Source organism: Bos grunniens, chromosome 13 (genome assembly GCF_055505025.1).
Source record: "Bos grunniens cultivar Pamir isolate PY7600 chromosome 13, Bosgru_T2T1.0, whole genome shotgun sequence".
NCBI lineage: Eukaryota > Metazoa > Chordata > Mammalia > Artiodactyla > Bovidae > Bos > Bos grunniens.
The window spans coordinates 55,545,673-55,571,255 of NC_141177.1; the positions used below are offsets into that span (position 1 = coordinate 55,545,673).

A 25,583-nucleotide genomic window follows, 5' to 3' on the forward strand; every position below is an offset into this window, starting at 1 on the left:
CAGAGATGCAGATTCTCTTCGGTACCTATCAAAAGCCAGACACTTCATTTCAAACTATGATAAACGTAAGTGCACCTCTTGAAAACACTTGATGATCCAGTTGACAAATACAGGATCAGGCTCCAGCTGTGTGATGAGAAGTTTGAGGGGACTCAGATTAAGAGCTGATAAGGATAGGCCCATGGTCCTTCTGGTAAGTAAAGGAATCTAGGAGTCTTGGTAGGGAGGAATCATGGGAAAAGAATAAAGAACACAGGTGGAAGCCCAAGGGCAGCCCTTTCTTCTTTCTGCCTCTGAGAAAACAGGCAGCAGCTAGTAACTGAGTCCTGCTTCTCTCCTTGACTATGGCAGTTTCACCACATTACATAAAGGCATCATTCAAAACTGAAAACAGGTTTACGATGTGAGACATTCTGATAGTAACTCTTTAAGATAAAGAAACAAAAACTGAGAGGAAAAAACCCCAGTGAAATGGTAAGTCAGCTATATGTAGCTATGGGATGGGAAAGAGATCTTACGGGAAGAATTTCTAGTTCTTACAGCCACTATGGTAACCACTATATAATGGTACCTCAAAAAATTAAAATAGAACTACCATATGATTCAGCAATCCCAGTTCTAGGTATTTATCTAAATGACTTGAAATCCAGGATCTTGAAGCAATACCTACACCCCCATGTTCACTGCAGCAGTATTACAATAGCCAAGATACAGAAACAACTTGGGTCCATCAGTGGACAAATAGGTAGAGAAGATGGAGTATGTATAAACATGGAAAGTTACTCAGCCTTAGTAAAGAAGTAACTCTGGCATATGGAACAACATGGAATAAATCTTGAGAGCATTATGCTAAGTGAAATAAGCTAGCCACAGAAGGACATATGCTACTTGATACTACTTGTATGTAGAATTTAAAGGCTCAACACCATCACCCATACTCTTCCCCAAGCTCATTGAATTGGAAAAAAAAATCTGGTTCTTCAGCAAATTTAAAATTACATCTTATACCATGGCTTAGACATTTCATAGAATCACATTTCCTAAACAACTTTAAACAAAAATAACCAAACAGTTTCTAATATTTCAGACTGGATTCCTGCTAAATTAATGGGCACTTTTGGAAACCACATGGTACTTTCAGTGCTGAACATGTGAATTTTCATTCCTTCAGCAAATGAGTGGAAGGATCAGTTCAGTTGAGTTGCTAAGTCATGTCCGACACTTTGCGACCCCATGGACTGCAGCATGCCAGGCTTCCTTGTCCATCACCAATTCTCAGAGCTTACTCAAACTCATGTCCATCGAGTCAGTGATGCCATCCAACCATCTCATCCTCTGTCATCCCCTTCTCTTCCTGTCTTCAATCTTGCCCAGCATCAGGGTCTTTTCCAGTGAGTCAGCTCTTCACATCAGGTGGCCAAAGTATTGCAGTTTCAGCTTCAGCATCAGTCCTTCCAATGAGTATTCAGGGTTGATTTCCTTTAGGATTGACTGGTTTGATCTCCTTGCAGTCCAATGGACTCTCAAGAGTCTTCTCTAAAACCACAGTTCAAAAGCATCAATTCTTTGGGGCTCAGGTTTCTTCATGGTCCAACTCTTACATTCATGCATGACTACTGGAAAAACCAAAGCTTTGACTAGATGGACCTTTGTCAGCAAAGTAATGTCTCTGTGTTTTAATATGCTGTCTAGGTTGGTCATAGCTTTTCTTCCAAGGAGCAAGCGTCTTTTAATTTCATGGCTATAGTCACCATCTGCTGGAGCCCCCCAAAATAAAGTCTCCCACCGTTTCCATTGTTTCTCCATCTATTTGCCATGAAGTGATGGGACCTGATGCCATGATCTTAGTTTTCTGAATGTTGAGTTTTAAGCCAACTTTTTCTCTCTCCTATTTTACTTTCATCAAGAGGCTCTTTAGTTCTTCTTTGCTTTCTGCCATAAGGGTGGTGTCATTTGCATATATGAGATTATTGATATTCTGGCAATCTTGATTCCAGCTTGTGCTTCATCCAGCCCAGCATTTCGCATGATGTACTCTGCATAGAAGTTAAATAAACAGGGTGACAATATATAGCCTTGATGTACTCCTTTCCCGATTTAGAACCAGTCTGTTGTTCCATGTCCAGTTCTAACTGTTTCTCCTTGACCTGCATACAGATTTCTCAGAAGGCAGATAAGGTGGACTGGTATTCCCATCTCTTGAAGAATTTTCCACAGTTTGTTGTGATCCACACAGTCAAAGGCTTTGGCATACTCAATAAAGCAGAAGCTGATGTTTTTCTGGAAGTCTCTTGGTTTTTTGATAATCCAACGGATGTTGGCAATTTAATCTCTGGTTTCTCTGCCTTTTCTAAATCCAGCTTGAACATCTGGAGGTTCATGGTTCACGTACTGTTGACGCCTGGCTTGGGAATTTTGAGCATGACTTTGCTAGCATGTGAGATGAGTGTAATTGTGCAGTAGTTTGAACATCTTTTGGCATTGCCTTTCTTTGGGACTGGAATGAAAACTGACCTTTTCCAGTCCTGTGGCCACTGCTGAGTTTCCCAAATTTGCTGGCATATTGAGTGCAGCACTTTCACAGCATCATCTTTTAGGATTTGAAATATCTCAACAGGAATTCCATCACCTCCACTAGCTTTGTTTGTAGTGATGCTTCCTAAGACCCACTTGACTTCGCATTCCAGGATGTCTGGCTCTAGGTGAGTGATCACATCATTGCGAGTATCTGGGTTGTGAAGATCTTTTTTGTATAGTTCTTCTGTGTACTCTTGCCACCTCTTCTGAACATCTTCTGCTTCTGTTAGGTCCATACCAGTTCTGTCCTTTATTGTGCCCATCTTTCCCTTGGTATCTTGAATTTTCTTGACGAGATCTCTAATCTTTCCCATTCTATTTTTTTCCTCTATTTCTTTGTATTGCTCACTGTGAAGGCTTTCTTATCTCTCCTTGCTATTCTTTGGAACTCTGCATTCAGAGTTTGGAAGGATCAGTCCTGTAGAATAAAGTAAGTGGAACGATGCAGTTAAGAATGTGAGTTCTGTTCTAGTTCTATTACTCTGGGGAGATTTGGCTCTGGGGATTAGTCTCCCGCTCGGTGTGACAGAGCCGGTCTTTGGACTCTCGTAAAAGCAATAAGGGCTTCCCTGATGGCTCAGCTGGTAAAGAATCCGCCTGCAGTGTGGGAGACCTGGGTTTGAGCCCTGGGTTGGGACGATCCCCTGGAGAAAAGAATGGCTACTCACTCCAGTATTCTGGCCTGGAGAATTCCATGGACTATATAGTCCATGAGGTTGCAGAGTTGGACACGACTACGCGACTTTCATTTTATACACTTCCCTGGTGGCTCAGACGGTAAAGCGTCTGCCTGCAATGCAAGAGACCTGGGTTCGATCCCTGGGGTGGGGAAGTTCCTCTGGAGAAGGAAATGGCAACCCACTCCAGTACTCTTGCCTGGAAAATCCCATGGACGGAGAAGCCTGGTAGGCTACAGTCCATAGGGTCGCTAAGAGTCACGACCGAGCGACTTCACTTCACTTCAAAAGCAATAAGCTCTAGCAGGAAACACCCTCGCCAGAGGCCCAGGGGGCGAATCTGCGCGCAGCGCCCTGGCCAACTCGGGAGGCGGTGCTACCCTAGCCCCGCCTCCTCGTCGAGCCACGTCCGCTCCACGCCCCTCCCTCTAAGAGAAGGCGGGGCCCCCCAACTGAGTTAAGTACCCGGAGGCCCGGCGCCAGGTACTGCCCTCCGGCCATGGACCGAAACCGAGCTTCCGCGCGCTTGACTGTCTTGCTGCGACACCTCGGTTGCCGCTCGGCCGGGACCATTGTATCCTTTGGGTTCGCGAGGTTTGAGCGTGAAGGGTGGCGGCTTTCAGGGCGCATTGCATAACCTCCCCGCTGGCTCTTCCTGGCTCCGCAGCCTCTGTCCCCGTTATGATCACATCTCTTTCGGGCGCTACGGGTCCCCAAGGCCCAAGAGGGGACTTTTCCGCCCGGTGGGGCTGCGGCTGCTGGCTCCAGCTCCTGGAGTGGCGTCGCTGTAATCTTCCTGGCCCTCTGTTCCCGGCTTTGGGAAGGGAGGGTGCGAAGTCCAAGCAGGGCTTCTCTCTGCTGCCCTGCACTTTGTGTACTTGACTACATCTGATCGTCCGGCTGCCCAGAGACAGAGACGGAACCCGGGGCGTAGAGCCACCTGGAGGAGCCGAGGGGTCCTCTCGAGGTGGAGCTGCGCCCCAGCTCTTCCTTCTCCAGGCGAGCCAGGTGAAGCTTACACTGTTTCCTGGAGAAGGGCTGGGTGTCCTGTGTCCGCTCCTGATCAGGCCTGAAATGAATCCAAGTCAGTCTGTGCGCCACCGGTGTTGGATCCAGAGAGATGTCACTGTGGGCCTCAGAAATCAACTTGCTTTGCACAATTGTTTTTGCGTGTTCAGTGATCTCATTCAGGGCGCACAGCACGGGCTGGGTTTCCCCGCCCCGCCAAGTGACCTGATTAGACTCTGCTCTGCTATATTTAGTTCTGAAATTTCTCCTAAAACGATTATACTGTTTCTTTTACTTCCATTGTTGCTCTCCCAACTGTGTTCCAAGCCTTGACGTATTCGAATCGTTATAAATTTAAAATCTCCTCCACAAACTGGTAAAGGGAACCCAAGTGACTATGTAATCTCACTTTACAGGTGAGAAAGCATTTGAGGTTAGGAGAAATTAACTTTCCTGAGCAAGGTCATTTAATGGAACCAGTGGTTGTCAAAGCGTGGTCCCCAGAGCAGCAGCAGCAGGACTACCTAGGTACTTGTTAGAAATGCAGGTACTCAGGCTCCTCTTAGACCTGTGGTATCAAATGCCTGGGAGTGTGACTAGCAACCTGTTTTCACTTAGTGTGATACTATTAATAGTTTAGTTGTGAGAAGTGCCAGTACATTGGGCCTGGATATAACTGGAAGTAGATTAAGGTTTCCGGGTCCAGTCTGTTATTATTTTTAAATTTTAATTGTGTTCTTTTTTTTTTTTTTGCCAGGGTGGGAGGAGAGAGGGCAAGCTAACAGCACGGAGGCTTTTATTTCCCCCAGCAGGGATTGAACCCATCTGTGCCTGTTGCAGTGGAAGCACAGAGTCCTAACCACTGGACCGACAGAAAATTCCCTAAAATTTAATATCTGATCTCACTGGACTTAGTTATAATAGTGTTGAGGTCAGAGCTTGTTGTTTTTTTTTTTTTTTTCATCTCTATTTCCTAGAACAGCACTGTCGAATACAAGCTCCTTGTGATGGTGGAAAAATGTTCTTTGCTGGTAGGGTTCAATGTGGCAGCCACATGTGGCTATGAGCACTTGAAATGTGACAGTGCAGTTAAGGAACTGAAGTTTTCATTTTAATTCATTTCAATTTACATAGCCAGAAGTGGTGAGCGTCTCTGCCTAAATTCACTAAATTTTCAGTGAATATAAGTGTGGTTTAGGCTTAAAGAAACTACTAGAAATTATGTGACAATTTCCTCCCAACCTTAATTATTCCTTTAAGAAATAAGGAATAAATTTTGAAGTAACAGTGCAGTGTTTAAATGCAGATAAACACAAAGAAGAAAATCTATATAACCCATAATTCCATTTCTCACAGATTATTATTTGTAAACACTTTGGTCTGTTTCTTTTCTATATATTTACATAATTGCATAATAACATATTCAGGACCATGCTGTACTGTACAGATTTTTGCATCCATTTTTTTCCAGGTTTACTAGCTTTGTATAGTAAACATAGTAAATGATTATTAGCTTTGTAAACATTTTCACATACTAAGAAAATTCTCCAAGAACAACAATAACAAAAATAAAAACCATAATGCAGGAGTGGGAGAGAGGAGAAAAGGATTGGAAGGCTAATGTCTGGACTGTCCTGGCAGCTTCATTTTGTTGAGAACATCTGACAAAGGTGTTAACTCTCTCCCTCGGGGAAAACAGACAGTAGCTAGTAATTCTGACTCTTGGCCCCCTTCTCCACCTTTTTCCACTTTGGAGACTTGTGGGATCTTAGTTTCCTGACCAGGGCCTTAACCCAGGCGCCGGGCAGTGAAAGGCCCGGGTCCTAACCACTGGACTGCCAGGGAATTCCCATCTTCTTGACTATTATATTGTCCCAACTTAGATACAGACATCATTCAAAAAGGATAACATGTTTATGTGAAGTGTCATTCAGAACGTAGCTCTTTCAGCTAAAGAAACAATGAAAAAAATGACCAAAACAAATGAGATCCTAAGTCAATCATCTGGTGATGACTGGATAGAAAACTAGAAGGAACTTTTAGACGTTTTAAGATATTTAAAAATGATACTGTACTATGTGGATTATATTTTTCTTGGAGTCATTGTTTATTTTATGAACTTTTTTTTTCTTTTGAGAAACCGCAGGTAATTCAGAGGCCTGTGAAAGGCTGTATGCTGCAGATCTTAAATTGAAAGCAACTAGCAATGGCACCCCACTCCAGTACTCTTGCCTGGAAAATCCCACAGATGGAGGAGCCTGGTGGGCTGTAGCCCATGGGGTTGCAAAGAGTCAAACACGACTGAGCGACTTCACTTTCACTTTTCACTTCCATGTCTTGGAGAAGGAAATGACAACCCACTCCAGTGTTCTTGCCTGGAGAATCCCAGGGACGGGGGAGCCTGGTGGGCTGCTGTCTATGGGGTCGCACAGAGTCCAACACGACTGAAGCGACTTAGCAGCAGCAGCAGTGTTTCTTTACCCCATTCATTCTCCAAGTATTTTCCAGCCTCAATACAACCGAAAGATGCAACTCAGTTCTCTCAGAGTGATTTTAAAAACTTTTTATTTTATATTGGAATCTGTGGATTAACAATTTTGATAGTCTCAGGTAGACCAGCAGAGGGACTCAGCAATACATATACATGTATCCGTTCTCCCACAAATTCCCTCCCATCCAGGCTGCCACATAACATTGAGTAGAGTTCCCTGTGCTATACAGTAGGACTTTGTTGGTTATCCATTTTAAATATAGCAGTGTGGATGTGTCAATCCCAAGCCAGAGTGATTTTTTTAACTGAGGGTAGCATCTTGAAGCTTGAACTCTAGTAGGGGTTTGAAAAAGTTCTCTGGGTGAATCTGACACCCGTCATACCCACTTCTTCTGAGAAGCAGTGCTTTACAGAGGGGCACTCCACTAAACTGACAGGTGCTTATTCTTGAGTCAGAGTTGGCAAAAATTTTTTATAAAGATGTTCTTTTTTTTTTTTTTTAATGACCAGCCTGTTTCTAATATTTTGGATGAACTCCCACTAAGAGAAAAACTTCTTTTGAATAGAACATGATTCTCCTTATTTATAGAATAGAATAGAATAAAAAATTTCCATTTTTATTCACTCAGTAGTTTGGTGGAAGGAATATCCAGGGGGAATAAAATATATGGAAAGTATGAATACAATGTTGGTCAAGTCTCAGCTCAGCTGTTTTCTGCTGGGTGACCTTGGACCAGTTACTGAACCCTGACCCCAGCCAAGGGTTTCTGCTCTGTGCAGTTGGCATAATAAAGCTCTTAGCTTCCAGGCACCTCCTTAGGCTATTGTGAAATGAGACGATCTAAGCAATAGTGCATCCGAGTGTTGGTGTGTAGTCAGTGTGCCTGATGACTGTGTAGGGCTGGTCTTCCCTTGTGAAAACCAATCCAGGGTGGGTTGATTCTAGAAGGGTGATGCCTGGACTTCACTTGATTTGCCTTAAATCACATCCTAGATAGCTCACCACACTTCGGGGGTTGGTTCTCTTGCCAGTTTCCATCCTCAACAATTCCAGTAAGTAGATATAATTTTAATTCTTAGCCATACAATGTATATAAACTTTTTTTCCCCAGTGATAACTCAGATATAAAATACATATTGACTGATAAGAATTCATTATACAAATCCTCTGAATCCAGGACTTGTTCTCATTAGAACAATTATGGAAATTTTTGAAGACACTTTCTATGTGTATTTTAAAATTTAGAAAGAAGGGAAAACATCACAAAGTGCATAAGTTTATTTTATAAAATTCAGGCATGGTATATCTCGTTTAAATTAGCCAGGTTTTTTTTTGGTCACTCTGATATCTCAGCTAGCATCTTTGGTTTATCTTAAAGTCACCTTTGAAGTGGAAGACATTGATCTCCGTGGAATATTCTCATAGAGTCAGAGTTCCAAAACAGAGGAATAGACAGGGGGATTTGAGTTTATGTGTGTGCTCTACACTTATTTAGATTTTGTTACTTTGATTTCTTCCGTAAATACATGAAGCAGACAATTAAAAACATAAAGTATATTGTTTGTTTCCTTTCTGAAAAACCATACATATTCATTACAGAATATATTTTAAAATCATAAAATAGGGTAAATTTAAAAAATCATTCATAATGCCATTACATAAAGGCAATCACTGTGAAACATTTTTCTTTTGGCTTTATTTCTTTATAGTCTTCTTGTTTTAAACAAATAGTGTCTTGGTTTTACATCACTGTCATCACATTTTAATTTAATAAGCACTGTCCTTGCTATTATATGTTCTTCATTTTTAATGTCAAGTCATATCCCATTGAAAGGATATAATATAACCAGTTAATTATTCTTCCATTTCTTGGTGACAGTAATTAACGTTTCGGATTTAAAACTGAAAATTTGTTCAGATTATTTCTTTAAAGTTCTAGAAATAAAAGTGCTGAGCGGAAGAGTACAAACATTTCTCAGGTTCTTGATAAATATTGTTAGGTTATGATTTTTATTTTTATTTTTTTAATATAAATTTATTTATTTTACTTGGAGGCTAATTACTTTACAATATTATATTGGTTTTGCCATACATTGACATGAAGGTTATCATTTTTAAACTGGACTTATCTGAGATTTTTCTTTTCCTTTAGGTATACCCGGGAGAATAATGTTCTAAGCCTAGAACAGAGAAAATTTTATGAAGAAAATGGATTTCTTGTCATTAAAAATTTGGTGTCTGATGCTGATATTCAACGCTTTAGGTACAGTAACACTCTTTGATATATAACAGGAATGTGTATTGTGTGTGTGCAAGGGACTATGAGTAGGATTACCTTGTGTGTGTTCAGATATTTTTCAGGGATCGGGTTTGTTAGGAAGTGGCTTGTTAGAACCTAGGTTCAAGCCAGAGTGGCTTTAATCTCAGTCTCTTCAGTTAATGTTGTAGATATAGGGCAGTTTCCTTAACTTTTCCATGCCTGTTTCTATATCTGCAGAATGGGGGAAATAACAGTACTTATGCACTAGAGTGGTTTTAGGACTAAATAGGTAAAGTAGAGACAGAGTTCGTTGAACAGGGCCTACCTAGTGCATGGTGATGCTAGGGAGGTGTTTCCTCTTTTGTTCTGATGAAACCAAATCACAAATATTTCCCCACTGGTCCACTAAGCTATGGACTATTCAAATTCTGGTAGCGTATTTCAACTCCACAGTTAGGAGGCGGGCACTTCTGAGTTGGCCATTTTCTCCTTCCTGTCATCAGAACTGTTCGACTTGGGGCTTGAGGACCATTTAGTGCAGAGAAACCACTCCCAGGTCTTTGAGTCTTTCCACAGAACAAGTGGAAGGCCAGGCAGGTGCTTATCGCCTATGGTACTGACATCATTTACCAATTGAATTTTCTAGGAATGAGTTTCAAAGAATCTGCAGAAAGGAGGTGAAACCATTGGGATTGTCGGTGATGAGAGATGTCACCATCACAAAATCAGAATATGTGCCAAGTGAGAAAGTGGTTTCCAAGGTCCAAGATTTCCAAGAAGATGAGGAACTCTTCAGATACTGCACCCTCCCTGAGGTTCAAGACCTTCCTGTGCTTTCTTTCTCTTTAAGCTAATAGCCCATCTGCATGTCTGCCTCTGAAATCTTCGTAACTTTTTTGTTTCCATTTTATCTTGCTCTTTTCTACGGGCCTTCTCAGGTGGCGCTAGTGGTAAAGAACCCCCCTCCACTGCTGGAGACTTAAGAGACATGGGTTCGATCCCTGGTTTGAGAAGATCCCCTGGAGAAGGAAATGGCAAACCACTCCAGTATTCGTGCCTGGAAAAGCTCATGAACAGAGGAGCCTGGCAGGCTACATTCCATGGGGTCGCAAAGGATTAGACTCTTGCCCTTTTCTACTGGGGCCCTATAGCAGTAGTTCTTAATCAGAGGTGGACATTTGCAAATGTCTGGAGACATGTTTGCTTGTCAGGCAGGAGGGGTGGTGGGTTTTAATGCATAGAGATCCGGATCCATGCCACTGGGTCCAGGGATGCTGGATAATAGCCTGTTGCAGCAAACAAAGAATGATGCAGCCCAAAATGTCAGTAGTGCCAAGACTGAGAAATCCTCATAATTTTGCTATTTTTGCTGGAGAAGAGCAGGAATTCTGTGGTAAACAGAGAGCCTTCTCACACTCCCTACAGGCATGTCCACAGGGATAAAAGTGCTAAGGTTTACCTATTGCAGATTGTTTTCAATTTGTCTTATGAATCTGGTCAGTAGAGGTATCTGTTTTTAAATTTAAACTAGGTTTTTAAAAAATTATTCTTTAAAAGTAGTTCATAGCTATGAAAATATCTAGTGTGGAATGACATGAAGGAAAAAGGAAATTCTCGCACCCCCTGCACCACTCACTGTTCAGTTTTACGTATTCATCTAGAACCATTTCAGGTATAATCAAGCATATTTGTATAACCCCACCTTTTGTGTAACAGGAAGCATCCTGGTTGTCACCTTGGTTTTTCCACTGGTAGTACATATGAGAGAGACATCTTTCCATTGGTATCTATGGATCTACTTTATACTTTGTAAACTATTGCATAGTAATGCCTTGCGTGAATGTATTACAGTTTCATTTTTAAAAGAGTTTATTATTTTTTTCTCATTTATTTATTTTTGCTGGTGCTGTGTCTTTGTTACTGCACATGGGCTCCTCTCTAGTTGAGGTGCATGGGATTCTCATTTTGTTGGCTTTTCTTTTTTTTTTTTTTTTAATTTTATTTTATTTTTAAACTTTACAATATTATATTAGTTTTGCCAAATATCGAAATGAATCTGCCACAGGTATACCTGTGTTCCCCATCCTGAACCCTCCTCCCTCCTCCCTCGCCATACCCTCCTTCTGGGTCGTTCCAGTGCATCAGCCCCAAGCATCCAGTATCATGCATCAAGCCTGGACTGGCGACTCATTTCATACATGATATTATACATGTTTCAATGCCATTCTCCCAAATCTCCCCACCCTCTCCCACAGAGTCCATAAGACTGATCTATACATCAGTGTCTCTTTTGCTGTCTCCTACACAGCGTTATTGTTACCATCTTTCTAAATTCCATATATATGCGTTAGTATACTGTATTGGTGTTTTTCTTTCTGGCTTACTTCACTCTGTATAATCAGCTCCAGTTTCATCCACCTCATTAGAACTGATTCAAATGTATTCTTTTTAATGGCTGAGTAATACTCCATTGTGTATATGTACCACAGCTTTCTTATCCATTCATCTGCTGATGGGCATCTAGGTTGCTTCCATGTCCTGGCTATTATAAACAGTGCTGCGATGAACATTGGGGTACACGTGTCTCTTTCCCTTCTGGTTTCCTCAGTGTGTATGCCCAGCAGTGGGATTGCTGGGTCATAAGGCAGTTCTATTTCCAGTTTTTTAAGGAATCTCCACACTGTTCTCCATAGTGGCTATACTAGTTTGCATTCCCACCAACAGTGTAAGAGGGTTCCCTTTTCTCCACACCCTCTCCAGCATTTATTGCTTGTAGACTTTTGGATCGCAGCTATTCTGACTGGCGTGAAATGGTACCTCATAGTGGTTTTGATTTGCATTTCTCTGATAATGAGTGATGTTGAGCATCTTTTCATGTGTTTGTTAGCCACCTGTATGTCTTCTTTGGAGAAATGTCTATTTAGTTCTTTGGCCCATTTTTTGATTGGGTCATTTATTTTTCTGGAGTTGAGCTGTAGGAGTTGCTTGTATATTTTTGAGATTAGTTGTTTGTCCATTGCTTCATTTGCTATTATTTTCTCCCATTCTGAAGGCTGCCTTTTCACCTTGCTAATAGTTTCCTTTGTTGTGCAGAAGCTTTTGAGTTTAATTAGGTCCCATTTGTTTAGTTTTGCTTTTATTTCCAATATTCTGGGAGGTGGGTCATAGAGGATCCTGCTGTGATGTATGTTGGAGAGTGTTTTGCCTATGTTCTCCTCTAGGAGTTTTATAGTTTCTGGTCTTACGTTGAGATCTTTAATCCATTTTGAGTTTATTTTTGTGTATGGTGTTAGAAAGTGTTCTAGTTTCAATATTTTACAAGTGGTTGACCAGTTTTCCCAGCACCACTTGTTAAAGAGATTGTCTTTTCTCCACTGTATATTCTTGCCTCCTTTGTCAAAGATAAGGTGTCCATATGTGCGTGGATTTATCTCTGGGCTTTCTATTTTGTTCCATTGATCAATATTTCTGTCTTTGTGCCAGTACCATACTGTCTTGATAACTGTGGCTTTGTAATAGAGCCTGAAGTAAGGCAGGTTGATTCCTCCAGTTCCATTCTTCTTTCTCAAGATAGCTTTGGCTATTTGAGGTTTTCTGTATTTCCATACAAATTGTGAAATTATTTGTTCTAGCTCTGTGAAGAATACCGTTGGTAGCTTGATAGGGATTGCATTGAATCTATAAATTGCTTTGGGTAGTATACTCATTTTCAGTATATTGATTCTTCCAATCCATGAACATGGTATATTTCTCCATCTATTAGTGTCCTCTGATTTCTTTCACCAGTGTTTTATAGTTTTCTATATATAGGTCTTTAGTTTCTTTAGGTAGATATATTCCTAAGTATTTTATTCTTTCTGTTGCAATAGTGAATGGAATTGTTTCCTTAATTTCTCTTTCTGTTTTCTCATTATTAGTGTATAGGAATGCAAGGGATGTCTGTGTGTTGATTTTATATCCTGCAACTTTACTATATTCATTGATTAGTTCTAGTAATTTTCTGGTGGAGTCTTTAGGGTTTTCTATGTAGAGGATCATGTCATCTGCAAATAGTGAGAGTTTTACTTCTTCTTTTCCAATTTGGATTCCTTTTATTTCTTTTTCTGCTCTGATTGCTGTGGCCAAAACTTCCAAAACTATGTTGAATAGTAATGGTGAAAGTGGGCACCCTTGTCTTGTTCTTGACTTTAGAGGAAATGCTTTCAATTTTTCACCATTGAGGATAATGTTTGCTGTGGGTTTGTCATATATAGCTTTTATTATGTTGAGGTATGTTTCTTCTATTCCTGCTTTCTGGAGAGTTTTTATCATAAATGGATGTTGAATTTTGTCAAAGGCTTTCTCTGCATCTATTGAGATAATCATATGGCTTTTATTTTTCAATTTGTTAATGTGGTGTATTACATTGATTGATTTGCGGATATTGAAGAATCCTTGCATCCCTGGGATAAAGCCCACTTGATCATGGTGTATGATCTTTTTCATGTGTTGTTGGATTCTGATTGCTAGAATTTTGTTAAGGATTTTTGCATTTATGTTCATCAATGATATTGGCCTGTAGTTTTCTTTTTTTGTGGCATTTTTGTCAGGTTTTGGTATTAGGGTGATGGTGGCCTCATAGAATGAGTTTGGAAGTTTACCTTCCTCTGAAATTTTCTGGAACAGTTTGAGTAGGATAGGTGTTAGCTCTTCTCTAAATTTTTGGTAGAATTCAGCTGTGAAGCCATCTGGACCTGGGCTTTTGTTTGCTGGAAGATTTTTGATTACAGTTTCAATTTCCATGTTTGTGATGGGTCTGTTAAGATTTTCTATTTCTTCCTGGTCCAGTTTTGGAAAGTTGTACTTTTCTAAGAATTTGTCCATTTCTTCCACGTTGTCCATTTTATTGCCATATAATTGCTGATAGTAGTCTCTTATGATCCTTTGTATTTCTGTGTTGTCTGTTATGATCTCTCCATTTTCATTTCTAATTTTATTGATTTGATTTTTCTCCCTTTGTTTCTTGATGAGTCTGGCTAATATAAATATATTTTCACCCAACATGGGAGCACCGCAATATGTAAGACAAATGCTAACAAGTATGAAAGGAGAAATTAACAATAACACAATAATAGTGGGAGACTTTAATACCCCACTCACACCTATGGATAGATCAACTAAACAGAAAATTAACAAGGAAACACAAACTTTAAACAATACAATAGACCAGTTAGACCTAATTGATATCTATAGGACATTTCATCCCAAAACAATGAATTTCACCTTTTTCTCAAGCACACATGGAACCTTCTCCAGGATAGATCACATCCTGGGCCATAAATCTAGCCTTGGTAAATTTAAAAAATAGAAATCATTCCAAGCATCTTTTCTGACCACAATGCAGTAAGATTAGATCTCAATTACAGGAGAAAAACTATTAAAAATTCCAACATATGGAGGCTGAACAACACACTGCTGAATAACCAACAAATCACAGAAGAAATCAAAAAAGAAATCAAAATTTGCATAGAAACTAATGAAAATGAAAACACAACAACCCAAAACCTATGGGACACTTTAAAAGCAGTGCTAAGGGGAAAGTTCATAGCAATACAGGCATACCTCAGGAAACAAGAAAAAAGTAAAATAAATAACCTAACCCTACACCTAAAGCAACTAGAAAAGGAAGAAATGAAGAACCCCAGGGTTAGTAGAAAGAAAGAAATCTTAAAAATTAGGGCAGAAATAAATGCAAAAGAAACAAAAGAGACCATAGCAAAAATCAACAAAGACAAAAGCTGGTTCTTTGTTGGCTTTTCTTGCTGCGGCTCTCAGGCTCCAGAGCTGGAGCTCGGCAGTTGTGGTGCGTGGGCTTAGGTGCTCCTTGTGTGTGGAATCTTCCTGGAGCAGAGATCAAATCCATGTCCCCTGCACTGGCAGTGGGGTTCTAATCCACTGTAGCATAAGGAAGTCCTGTACTATGGTTTCTGACCAGTCATTTAGAATGGTTAAAAAGGACACTTTGCACAAAATACTTATTAGAACTTATACCCCAAGTGCTGTTAGAAAGTCTGATTCTTGAAGACTGCACAGCTGAGGCATCTGGGAGGTCCGGCCTCTTGAGTTGGGGACGAGAAGGGAAGTGGCCTCTCTGAACCACACATTCTTCCCAACCTCACGTCCTGTTTAGGAAATGAAAATTGTGTGGGTGGATCATGATAAAAGCTGGAAATTATAGGCAGCATGTGGTAGAATGTCTGTCAGGATGTTCCTACTTCCGTAACCTGCAAACCATGTGTCTGGTGGTTCATGCAATGATTTTTTAGGAGGTAGGTATTCTTCTAATAGCTATGTATTTATTTTAATATATATTGGAAAAATGAACCAGCACCTCAAACCCATGATTTGAAGAATTTTATTAATCAGGATAAGACTAAGATAAGACGTAGGGAGAATATCAGCTAAACATATTGGGAAGTTCTGCAAAGCAGGACAGAAAATCTGAGGATGGCTCTTGAATGATGACCATGTAGAAAATCGCAGCCTAGGAGAGATAAATTGGAAGATTGGGATTGACACATACACACACTGTATAGAAAACAGACAACTAATAACGATTACTGTATAGCACAGGGAACTGTACTCAGTACTCAGTAATGGCCTATATGAGAAAAGAATCTTAGTGTATATATGTGTGTGTATAACACTTTCATTTCACTATACACCTGAAACTAACACAACTTTATAATTCAACTATACCCCATCAAAATTAAAAAAAGAAATGAAAAGAACAGCCCTTTTGCCATTTTTTGAATACCCCCCCAGAATGACAAAAACAAACTTTTTATTAAAAAAACAAGCATTAGGCCAGACTCCTGGGATTTTTGTAACATTTCAAGTGTTTTATACTCAAATTGCCTACATTCCTTATACAGAAGAGATCATATAAGTGAAAGCCATAGAATGTGCTTCACTTTTTGTAGTCAGACAGAATTAGAGATTGAATATGGATATGAATTTGAGTGAACTCCGAGAGACAGTGGAGGACAGGGAAGCCTGGTGTGCTGCAGTCTATGGGGTCGCAAAGGGTCAGACACGACTTTGTGACTGAACAACATCATTGTCTTTTTCATTCAACTGGCCCTGCCATTTTGGGCATCATTTTCATGGGAGGTCTTATTCCTGCCCTTCGTAGCTGGTGTCTCAGAGAAATTCATGACTCTGTTGTAGAAGAAGCACTTAGATTTTCAGCTGGTTCTAAGAAGCCTGTTTCAGAGTGTTTATGATGATTTCCAGTTGCTCACTTTTGCGTGGTTTGTTTGCAAGGTTGTGAAATATTGATTGATTGATTGATTTAAATGACTGCCAACGGGGTTCTAGTATAGATAGATGTACTTTGTGCCACATACTTGTGCATCTGATTTCCCATGAACTTTTCCCTCCTTTTTCCTTAGATTCTGAAATATGTGGAGTGCTTCACTGGACCCAATATTATGGCCATGCATACAATGCTGATAAACAAACCTCCAGATTCTGGTAAAGAGCTCTCATTGGTAGAGGAAAAGCAAAAGCAAACAAATAAAAAAAAAAGTGTTTAATTAAATTATATAAGATTGATGTGCTAACTAATAGCAAAGTGCACAACTGCTTAATTTTTGCATAAATGAATATATATACTTTAAGTCTCAAAGTAGCTTACATCATAACAACACTGAAGTATAATAGCGATGCTGATGTTAACTAGGGTTATTGCTGGGATTGTAGACAAGTGGCTTCTGAAAGATGCAGTTTAATAAAACACAACTGTCTCTCTACCCCACAGACTCCTGATATTCAGCATCTCTAAGATTTGTTACCCACTCTCACCCATGCATGAGGGGGTGGACTTTGGCTTCCTGATCTGAAGACAGTATTATTACTAACAAATTTAAAACTGAACTTATGTATTAAATACCATAGCTATTCTCAAAATTTTCTGTGCTTGGTAAAATGTAGCTTCTAAGCCCTCCCTCCTAGAGAGACTGATTCAGAAAATAGAAACTAGGAACCTGGATTTTATTAACCATACTCAGAGATGCTAATGCAGATGGCTCTTGGCCACACTGAGAAATTCAGCTATATCAGTGGTAGGAAATCAGCCATTAGAGATCTTTAATCTGTTTCTACTCTGTCTCTGTCCTGATGGCCAAGAGAGGTTTATGTGCTAAGCCTACATACAGGCTTAGCCTAACATCAGCAGGCCTTTCCCTCCCTGGGTGTCCTGCCTGGAGAAATCCCCTGGCCTGGGGGAACTACGTTCAGAAGGCAATTCTAGGGGAGAATGTGAATGTGTGTGTAGTATCTCTGATTCTCCACAGTGATGGCAGAACCAAATGGTTCTAGTTTGGTGCTGAAACCTCTGAGAGTCCTTCTATTTATATATTTAGTTAATTAAGGAATACTTTTTTAATATCAGCCACTTAGAAGTTTATCAGAAGGCCTCAGATTGACCACTCTAATTAGTCAACGTTTTTGGGGAATACTCTCCAATATGTTGGCCACCTGATGGGAAGAACTGACTCATTAGAAAAGACCCTGATGCTGGGAAACACTGAAGGCAGGAAGAGAAGGGGACAACAGAGGACCAGATGGTTGAATGTCATCACTGACTCGATGGCATGAGTTTGACCAAGCTCTGGGAGTTGCTGATGGACAGGGAAGCCTGGTGTGCTGCAGTCCATGGGGTCCCAAAGAGTCGGACTCAACTGAGCGACTGAGCTGACTTGGAGAATGCTAAGCTCTGTGCCCAAACCAGAGTTAGGGAGGAATAAAGCACAGTGGAGATGATGACATATGCACAGATTTCTAGAAAATAGTGTAAGTAGTCCTCGGTTACCAGAAACCCAGAAAGAATCACAGGATCCAGAGGCATTGTGCTGATTCAGTCTTCTAATTTGGAGAAGGCAATGGCACCCCACTCCAGTACTCTTGCCTGGAAAATCCCATGGATGGAGGAGCCTGGTAGGCTTCTGTCTATGGGGTCGCACAGAGTCGGACTCTACTGAGCTACTTAGCAGCAGCAGCAGTCTTCTAATTTGGTGCTCATCTATAGAGGTGGTTTTCTTCAGTATTGTCTCATCTGTTTGGCTTTTGCAGGGATAGTTCATTGTTCTGGCTTTTCAGGCAGAGGAGAATAATACTGGGACTCAAGTTTATTTATTTTAACAACAGATTCTGTTTCAGGAAAGAAGACATCCCGTCATCCCTTGCACCAGGATCTGCACTATTTCCCCTTCAGGCCCAGCAATAGCATCGTTTGTGCCTGGACAGCCATGGAGCACATTGACCGGAACAATGGCTGTCTGGTTGTGCTCCCAGGGACACACAAAGGCCCCTTGCAACCCCATGATTATCCCCAGTGGGAGGTAAGTCTGCTAGACGGCTGAGTCTTGATCAGAACCTTTTGTTGTTTTGATTTCACATCAGTATACATAAGGAGCTTTGCCAATAAAATGACATTTCCTTTCTTAGCAAAACATTGTTCTAGGATTTCAAATGAGCAGGGAAAATTCCAGGATGGCTGATCACACGATCACCTTTATTCTTTCAACAAGTACTTGAAGGCCAACCAAAGTGGTGGACTTTGGTGATGCTATAAAAGATCTGAGATTATAAAGCCTAACTGCAGAGGTCAGACACAAACACAGTAACACCAGATATGTATGCCAAGTGAGTTGTACACACTGACTGTTAGTTCTCTCAGTAAAAAAGAGGATCATCTGCTTCCACCTGAAGAGATCAGCAGAGAAAGGCTCTGGGGAGGACTGAGCAGTATTCCATTATGAGGCTGTTCCATGATTTATCAATTCAGCTGGTGATACTGGAGGACTGTTCAGTGCTTTGGGGCCCATGAGTGAGGAGATCAAATCATTTCTTCAAGAATGATAACCCTGTGGTCTGGCACAGAATGTATTGCAGGAATAGGAGTCCAGAGACAGAGAAACCGGAGAGGACTCCCATAGCATTTAGATGTAAGGCAATAAGGTCTCACAATCCTGTAATAATGATCAAGGTGGGAAGAGCACATTTTGTTAAGGCAGAAAGAGTACACATTGGTTCTGTGAGATGTAAAGAATATGGCTTTCAGGACTTCAGTGTCAACTAGTTAGAAGTCTTGAACTGAGGATTAGTGCCAGGTGAAAATACCTTGAGTCTAGATTCTGCTATAAAATCTGAAATTCTTCAGTTAAGTTTTGGTTTAGGAAAGGTTGGTGCAAGCAATAGAAGTGGGCTCTCAGTGACTCAAGCTGAAGGGAGGGCCCCTTGGACATGCAGAATCCGTGGGCAGGCTGCCAGCTCTGGAGGGTGAGGAGGAAAGAGGAAGTCCTTCTTCAGTGGGAACAGTTGGGCTGCAGCACCTGGAGTGGCCAGATGTACCTTGACAATGTCCAGTCGCTTCAGTCATCTGCTCAGATTCAAAGTAGCAGCAATGGGAGGTGAGACGAGCTTATCTTGCTCACTTTCCACATTGGGCAGGAGGCAAAGACTCAACACAGTGCAGTAGGGAGCAGTCATTCCCAAAATGGAATTTGGAGTTGGAATAGTCTTAGGAAAGGAAATGGGATGCTCTCCTCCAAAGACCCATAAAAGATTGCAAACGTTGTTACTTCTCGTCTCAGTTTGTTTCATAAAGATATAACTATTATCTAATGTAATAACTAACCTTGAAAATATTTTAAAAATTGTTAGAAAATAGTTTGAAAACAAATAACGATTTTTGTTTTTTTCTTTTTGTGCAGTGATTGACTTGGAAAAACAGGGAGTGGAAAATATTTTAAAAGCTAATGTTTTAATTTACTCTTCTTTCTTTACTCTGGATCTGACCTACTTGGTTTCTGGGCTGAGAAAGACTGAGAATTTTCTCTCTGCGAGTTGGGAGAATAGTTAGCTTCTCAGAGATACTTCTGAGTAATAGAGTAGTGATTGATACAAGTTCCAGGTGAGGAGAAGAGCATGCTGGGGAAGAATGAGCATGGGTTCACCAGGAAAGGTGGTCTCTGTATTCCTGCAAAATGCAAAGCTGATCTGGGTCTTCAGTTATCATTCAGTAATGAACCATAGGTGGAAATTCCAAATATTTCGTCAGGTCTAAAAAATTCACGATTCACACATGGCTTTCTAAAAGCAGTCAACTGAGAAAGTTTGGTATATGTAAGTTTTTTTAATATCTAATTTATTTATCTCTTTCTCTTCAAAGAACTTAGAGAAGGTTTGTTTTCCCTGATGAGTCATTGATAAGAGTTTTGATTCTTGGCTTCTTCACTTTTGGACTTGGCTTCTCTCGTGTTTTTAGGGAGGAGTCAACATCATGTTCCACGGGATCCAGGACTATGACAAAAACAATGCCCGGGTGCACTTGGTGATGGAGAAGGGAGACACCGTCTTCTTTCACCCTTTGCTCATCCATGGATCTGGTCGGAACAAAAGTCAAGGATTCCGGAAGGTACACATTCACATCACAGCACTGTTTGAAGATGAATGCATGAGGAAGAAAAGTATCCCAATACATGAAAAGTTAAAGGAGTTGTAACTTTTAACTCAGCTGCCCTTTAGTCTGGTGTATTTACCAGGAAATATATTTGTCTCCCTCATGCTTTGTTGCTTTCAGCAGTAAGAAGCTAGATGACCTTAGGATGCCATCACTATTGAACATTCGTGGAATTTCTCCAGACAGAGAGCATAGTTACTTGGCAACTGATAGCATGTTTTCAGAGGAAAAGATAAAACCAGACATACATACCAAATAATAACATTTGGAAGGTATACAGCTCATATAAGGGGAACGTCTGTAATATTATTGCTATTGGTTAAAATATTATTGATTGGAAAGGAAGGTGTGAATTGGCCACCCAGAAATCAGATATGGCCATGTTTTTCACTCCTTAGCCTCAGAGTGTTTTCAGGTTTATAAGATCAGTGCTTACATTAAAAACTGACAGAATTTCTCATAAGAGCCCAGATTTCTTGCTTCTCTAAAATTCAGCAGATCTGATGATATGCTGGGCTCACATTTCCCTAGGATGACATGGCTGTTGATACTAAATATTAGTGTCTTCTTTGGGGCTGAGTGAAGCTTTCCAGTTTATCACAACAGCTCTCTGTTTCCCTGTGGCTGAGGGTTAGTTGTCAGATTTCATCCTCCATTCATTCAGATATCCACCAGGCTCAACAGGACTGAGATGAGCCAGAGGCAAGAAGGCAGTTCCCTCAGAGGCTCAAAAAACTCAGTATCCAGTTAAATAATATCTTAATGCCAGTTAAAAGAAATAAAAATGAATGCCAAAAAGTCCATGGTGAGCACAATACCAAAATTTTAAAAAAAGATCAGACCCTCTAATACCATGATACCCAGAACTGTGCAAAAGGAAGATATAGGCACTACACTGGAAATAGTGTGTTTTAATATACTAACTTGATGGTTTTTCAATATTTTTGACTGATTTACAGTTTGGGAAAATATTAACCATTGAAAAATGCATAAAAGCGTACAGGTAGGAGTGTACATGTCTTCTCTTTTGCCTCAGGCTCCAATATGGTGCAGAATAGTACTAGGGTTTCCATGGGAAATAAATTTTGTGACTCAACTGCCTAGAAATCTGTAAGAAGTAGGCAGATCTTCTGATGGGTGCAGTCACCCTAAGAGAACTAACTTGTGGCAAGGAAGGTGAGTTTCAACTATCACCTTGCAAGTTAGATCGGTTTATAAGTCCTTCGAGACTGGGGAGAACCAAGTAACTTCCATCTTACTTTCGAAAGGAAACAAGATGAGTATTTTATGTGAATGCTATCAGACTGGAACTGTGCTTTAGATTGGAGAGGGGGTGTCTGTGTATTATTTTCTGTTGCCAGGTCTTTTCAGTTTTTCTTCCCCCATCATCTGTGGCCATTGAAATACCAACTCATTACACCCTCCACTAAATTCTGTAGCTGAGGTGATGAGAAACCCTGAAATACATTCCTTAGTAGGACTTGGCAATATCCTTCATTTGAAAAATAAAATGCTGAAAAGTTAAAGATTTCTTCCTTACATAATTCTGTTCCCTGCCCTGCATATAATTTTGGATCATAATAATTTCCACAGGCAATTTCCTGCCATTTTGCGGATGCCAACTGTCACTACATAGATGTGGAGGGCACCAGTCAAGAAAACATTGAAAAGGAAGTTGTCGATATAGTCAGGAAAAAGCATGGATTTAAAGACGTCACTCTGAAGGTATGTTTGTATGAAAAGACAAAGTAAAGATCTCAGTTTGTTCTTTAGATGCTTAATAGTGTCATACCTGATTCAGTTTGAAGGTATAAAGTGTGTAGGTTTACAGCTCCTTTTGGAAACATTGCTGAGACCTTCTAGGAACGACAGAGGGTTTTGTTTGTACTACTTGCTTCCCCAGTGTGGGGGACCTGGTTTCTCTAAGTCTTCGGGCAGGCCATCGTGTTCCAGAACAGACAGGTAGGAGAGGAAATAGCAGATTCAGAGATGAGGAAATGGAAGATAAAGCAACTTTCTGAACTCATAGTTGTAAATGGTTTGGGCTGTCAATCATAGGCCTCCTTTATTTGTAAAGAAAGCAATTTTCAAGCAAGTGTTTGTTTGGGTCAGTTTGCACTGGGAATTTAAGGACAGCCTGCATGTACAGATGGGAGATCACTGATGCTTTTCATAGTGGTGTTAAGACAGTATTTCATATGCCTGCCTAATTAATACACATCACTGTAGATTATTTGTTTTTTTTTTTTTAACTTTTTACTTTGTATTGGGGTATGAAGCCAACTAACAACATTGTTATACTTAGATTGTTTGTTCTTTACTGGTGAATATTGCATGCTGTTGCTGATCAATAACTAATTATCAGTCAAGGCAACTAAATAAAGTTAGTTTGTATTGTAGGTGATTATATTTGGGGCTCTGAAGCAAGAAGCTGAACTTATGAGATAATCATAAATGCATCATCTATTTCGGGGTGACATGACCCCCAAGTAGACTGAATGTAATGAGAACACAGGGCCTCCCGGTACTTTGAAGAGCCTCGCATGCCAACAACAGCCTTCTGAAAAAACTTCCCACCTCAAGAGTCTTCATCCACCCTTGAGCCATTTTCTGTCTAGAATCTCTGAATGTATCCCCATATCTGAAGATGCTCTGACCTCACATTTGCATCTCCTGGACAGTCTTGTCCTTCCTTTGTCCAGCAATTAAATGTCCTAGAAATGCAACCTATTTTGCCACTTGGGTCTTCCATCCAACACCCTGAATTTTAAGGCAGGATAAAAAACATATATATTCTGTTTGAGGTCTGTCAGGGTTGTACTAATGAATCAGTTCCTCTATTTCTTTTCATGACTGTCTCAGCTATAGTTTATGGACTTTACTTAGAAGAACAACACTAACTCTGCTATAGAGTTCTTTGCAGGCACAAAAGCATGTCCCTGTCCCTTTTCTTTACCAAAACTCAATGGAGCAGTCGAGATAGCTCCACACTCTTCATGAGAAAATGAAGAGCTCAAGAGAATGGCCTCAGTTACTTAAGTGACTGATATTTCAGAGGAGGTCCAATTCCAAAATTATTCTTCTAGCATACTTTGCAGAAAAATAAGCAAAAAGTTTGAATTGTCTTATTAGGAACAAAGAAGAAAAAACCAATCCAGTAGCGTAGGACATCATTTTCAGGAGCAGATCACTCAGAATGGGGCAGGCAAACATCACCAAGGGCAGCAGGAGCTTAGGTATTAAACAGTTTTGTGACCAAACATAACAGCAGGTCCCAACACCTCTAATCAACACAAGTGCCAAGCAAAGCGTAATGAGTGTGAGGACTCACTGTCTTGGCTTATGAAACATGTTTTAGATATTGGTGAGTAAATTAATTAGAGTCTCAGAATGTGGTTTTTATTTACTACCTTATGACTATTGTGGAGGGCTGTCTTTCCCCCCCATTTAATGATGAGTAGATGCCAGAAATCTTTGTCTTGTGGTGAATAGGTAAATCCAAGTTCCCAGAAACTCATTGTGTTTGGTATTATTTGCAGGATGTTTGGACATTTCGAGGGCGTGTTGTGAAAGGAGAAAGAATCAACCTTTGAAATAGCCCTTCGCTCAAACTCTTGTCAAGAAAACCAAGGTGGAACAAGATGTCAGAGAAAAATCTTTTCTCAATGAGATGATGTAATCGTTTCTATCCATGTTAACAAAATCCAAGTGCATGGATGCAGTACTTAACTGCACATGGGTAATAATGCAGTGTGGTGGGATGCCTTCAATGGATATAAAGTAGTAAAAGTGAAATATTACTGTTTTAAGGAAAACTTGGGGTTGCAAATAACAAAGGTGATGCATAAAGAAGTGTGTTAGATCAGTTTCTTTCACTCAATTAACGCTTTACCCAAGCAAGGTTTAATGCTCTGAAATAAAGAATCCACCACCTCCCAATATTGTGTTGTGTGAGATCTCTTTGCAAATCTGGAACAATGAATATTAGAGATGCATTTAGTAAAAGGTCTAAGAAGGGCATCTGGGTGTAAAATAAGGGTGGAAACTCACATTCTGACACAGGATTCCTTCCATGGCCTCTCTAGGCCACCATGCTCCTTAAAAAAACTGACTGGATCTTTCCAAGTCTTTTTGTCTAAAGAAAGAAGACCAGAGAAATAACTTTCTCTGTCAATTCATATTCAGCATAGCAGCTGAAAACATTCAGCATTTATGAATGAAACCTAATCTCTTTGAAGGTCCAGGAAAGCTTTTAAAATAGTTCTGGTTTGGATATCAAGTGGCATGTGCTACAGAGATTTAATTTAATAGAGCATTGTATTTCTCCACCAGCTGACGGCAGCAAGGAGTCATAATTCTTCTTTTTATAAATTCTGGTTGAATCTTCAGTAAGAAAAACAGAATAAGGAAAAGGGTCCCTTTCTTTAAGCAAAGCATGCGTTTTCCTACATGTTGATTGCTGATTCTGTCAGTTTCTCTGTAAGGACACCCAGTTTAAGCTCAGGTCCAGATGGAAACTGGGGAAGACATGAAAATCCCTGACGTGCTCTCAGGACTATGGAATAACTGGAAATAAAATGTGTATGTGGAAAGTCAGCATAAACAGCATGTATGGGACACTGTTCGCAAGAAACTGTTCAAACTAACTTTAAAATACATTTGAAACCTTAGACTTCAAGAGGAAAATCAGACAGCAGAATATTATCTCCCTGGTGCAGTTCTGAGTGAACTGCAGCCAGTCAGTCAGGAGACACTTCCCCTCGTTTCTGTGTGCCTTGTGCCAACTAGTTCATCTAACAAATATCCAAGCATCTGTTACTGAACAAGGTTCATTCTGCACTAGTTTCTAGAAATGTATTTCAAGAGGAACTGCTCCGAACAGAGATTTACAGCAAAGAGAAAAGACAGAACTGTTTCAGGTCGGCCTCCTCCAAGGAGGAGTGTGGGAGCGCTCCATGTGTAAGCGCATGGAAGCACAGGGGAAAGGGAACCGGGAGAGTGCAGTCAGGTATCATCTTGATTATTGTGCACAGGTGTGAGTAAGCCTCGGCCTCTGAAAGTTC

At 40.4% G+C, this 25,583-nt stretch overlaps 1 protein-coding gene across 1 annotated transcript; it reads left to right on the forward strand.

Moving 5' to 3' along the window:
• Nucleotides 1-3,739: 3,739 nt before the first annotated feature.
• On the forward strand, nucleotides 3,740-24,459 carry PHYH (phytanoyl-CoA 2-hydroxylase). Its single transcript, XM_086334311.1, has 9 exons — nucleotides 3,740-3,828; nucleotides 7,748-7,806; nucleotides 8,907-9,017; nucleotides 9,661-9,829; nucleotides 16,448-16,529; nucleotides 18,216-18,397; nucleotides 20,326-20,475; nucleotides 22,114-22,245; nucleotides 24,060-24,459. Exons 1-9 carry the CDS (start codon nucleotides 3,754-3,756, stop codon nucleotides 24,111-24,113), a joined length of 1,014 nt encoding a protein of 337 aa, XP_086190437.1. The 5' UTR covers nucleotides 3,740-3,753; the 3' UTR covers nucleotides 24,114-24,459.
• Nucleotides 24,460-25,583: the final 1,124 nt, after the last annotated feature.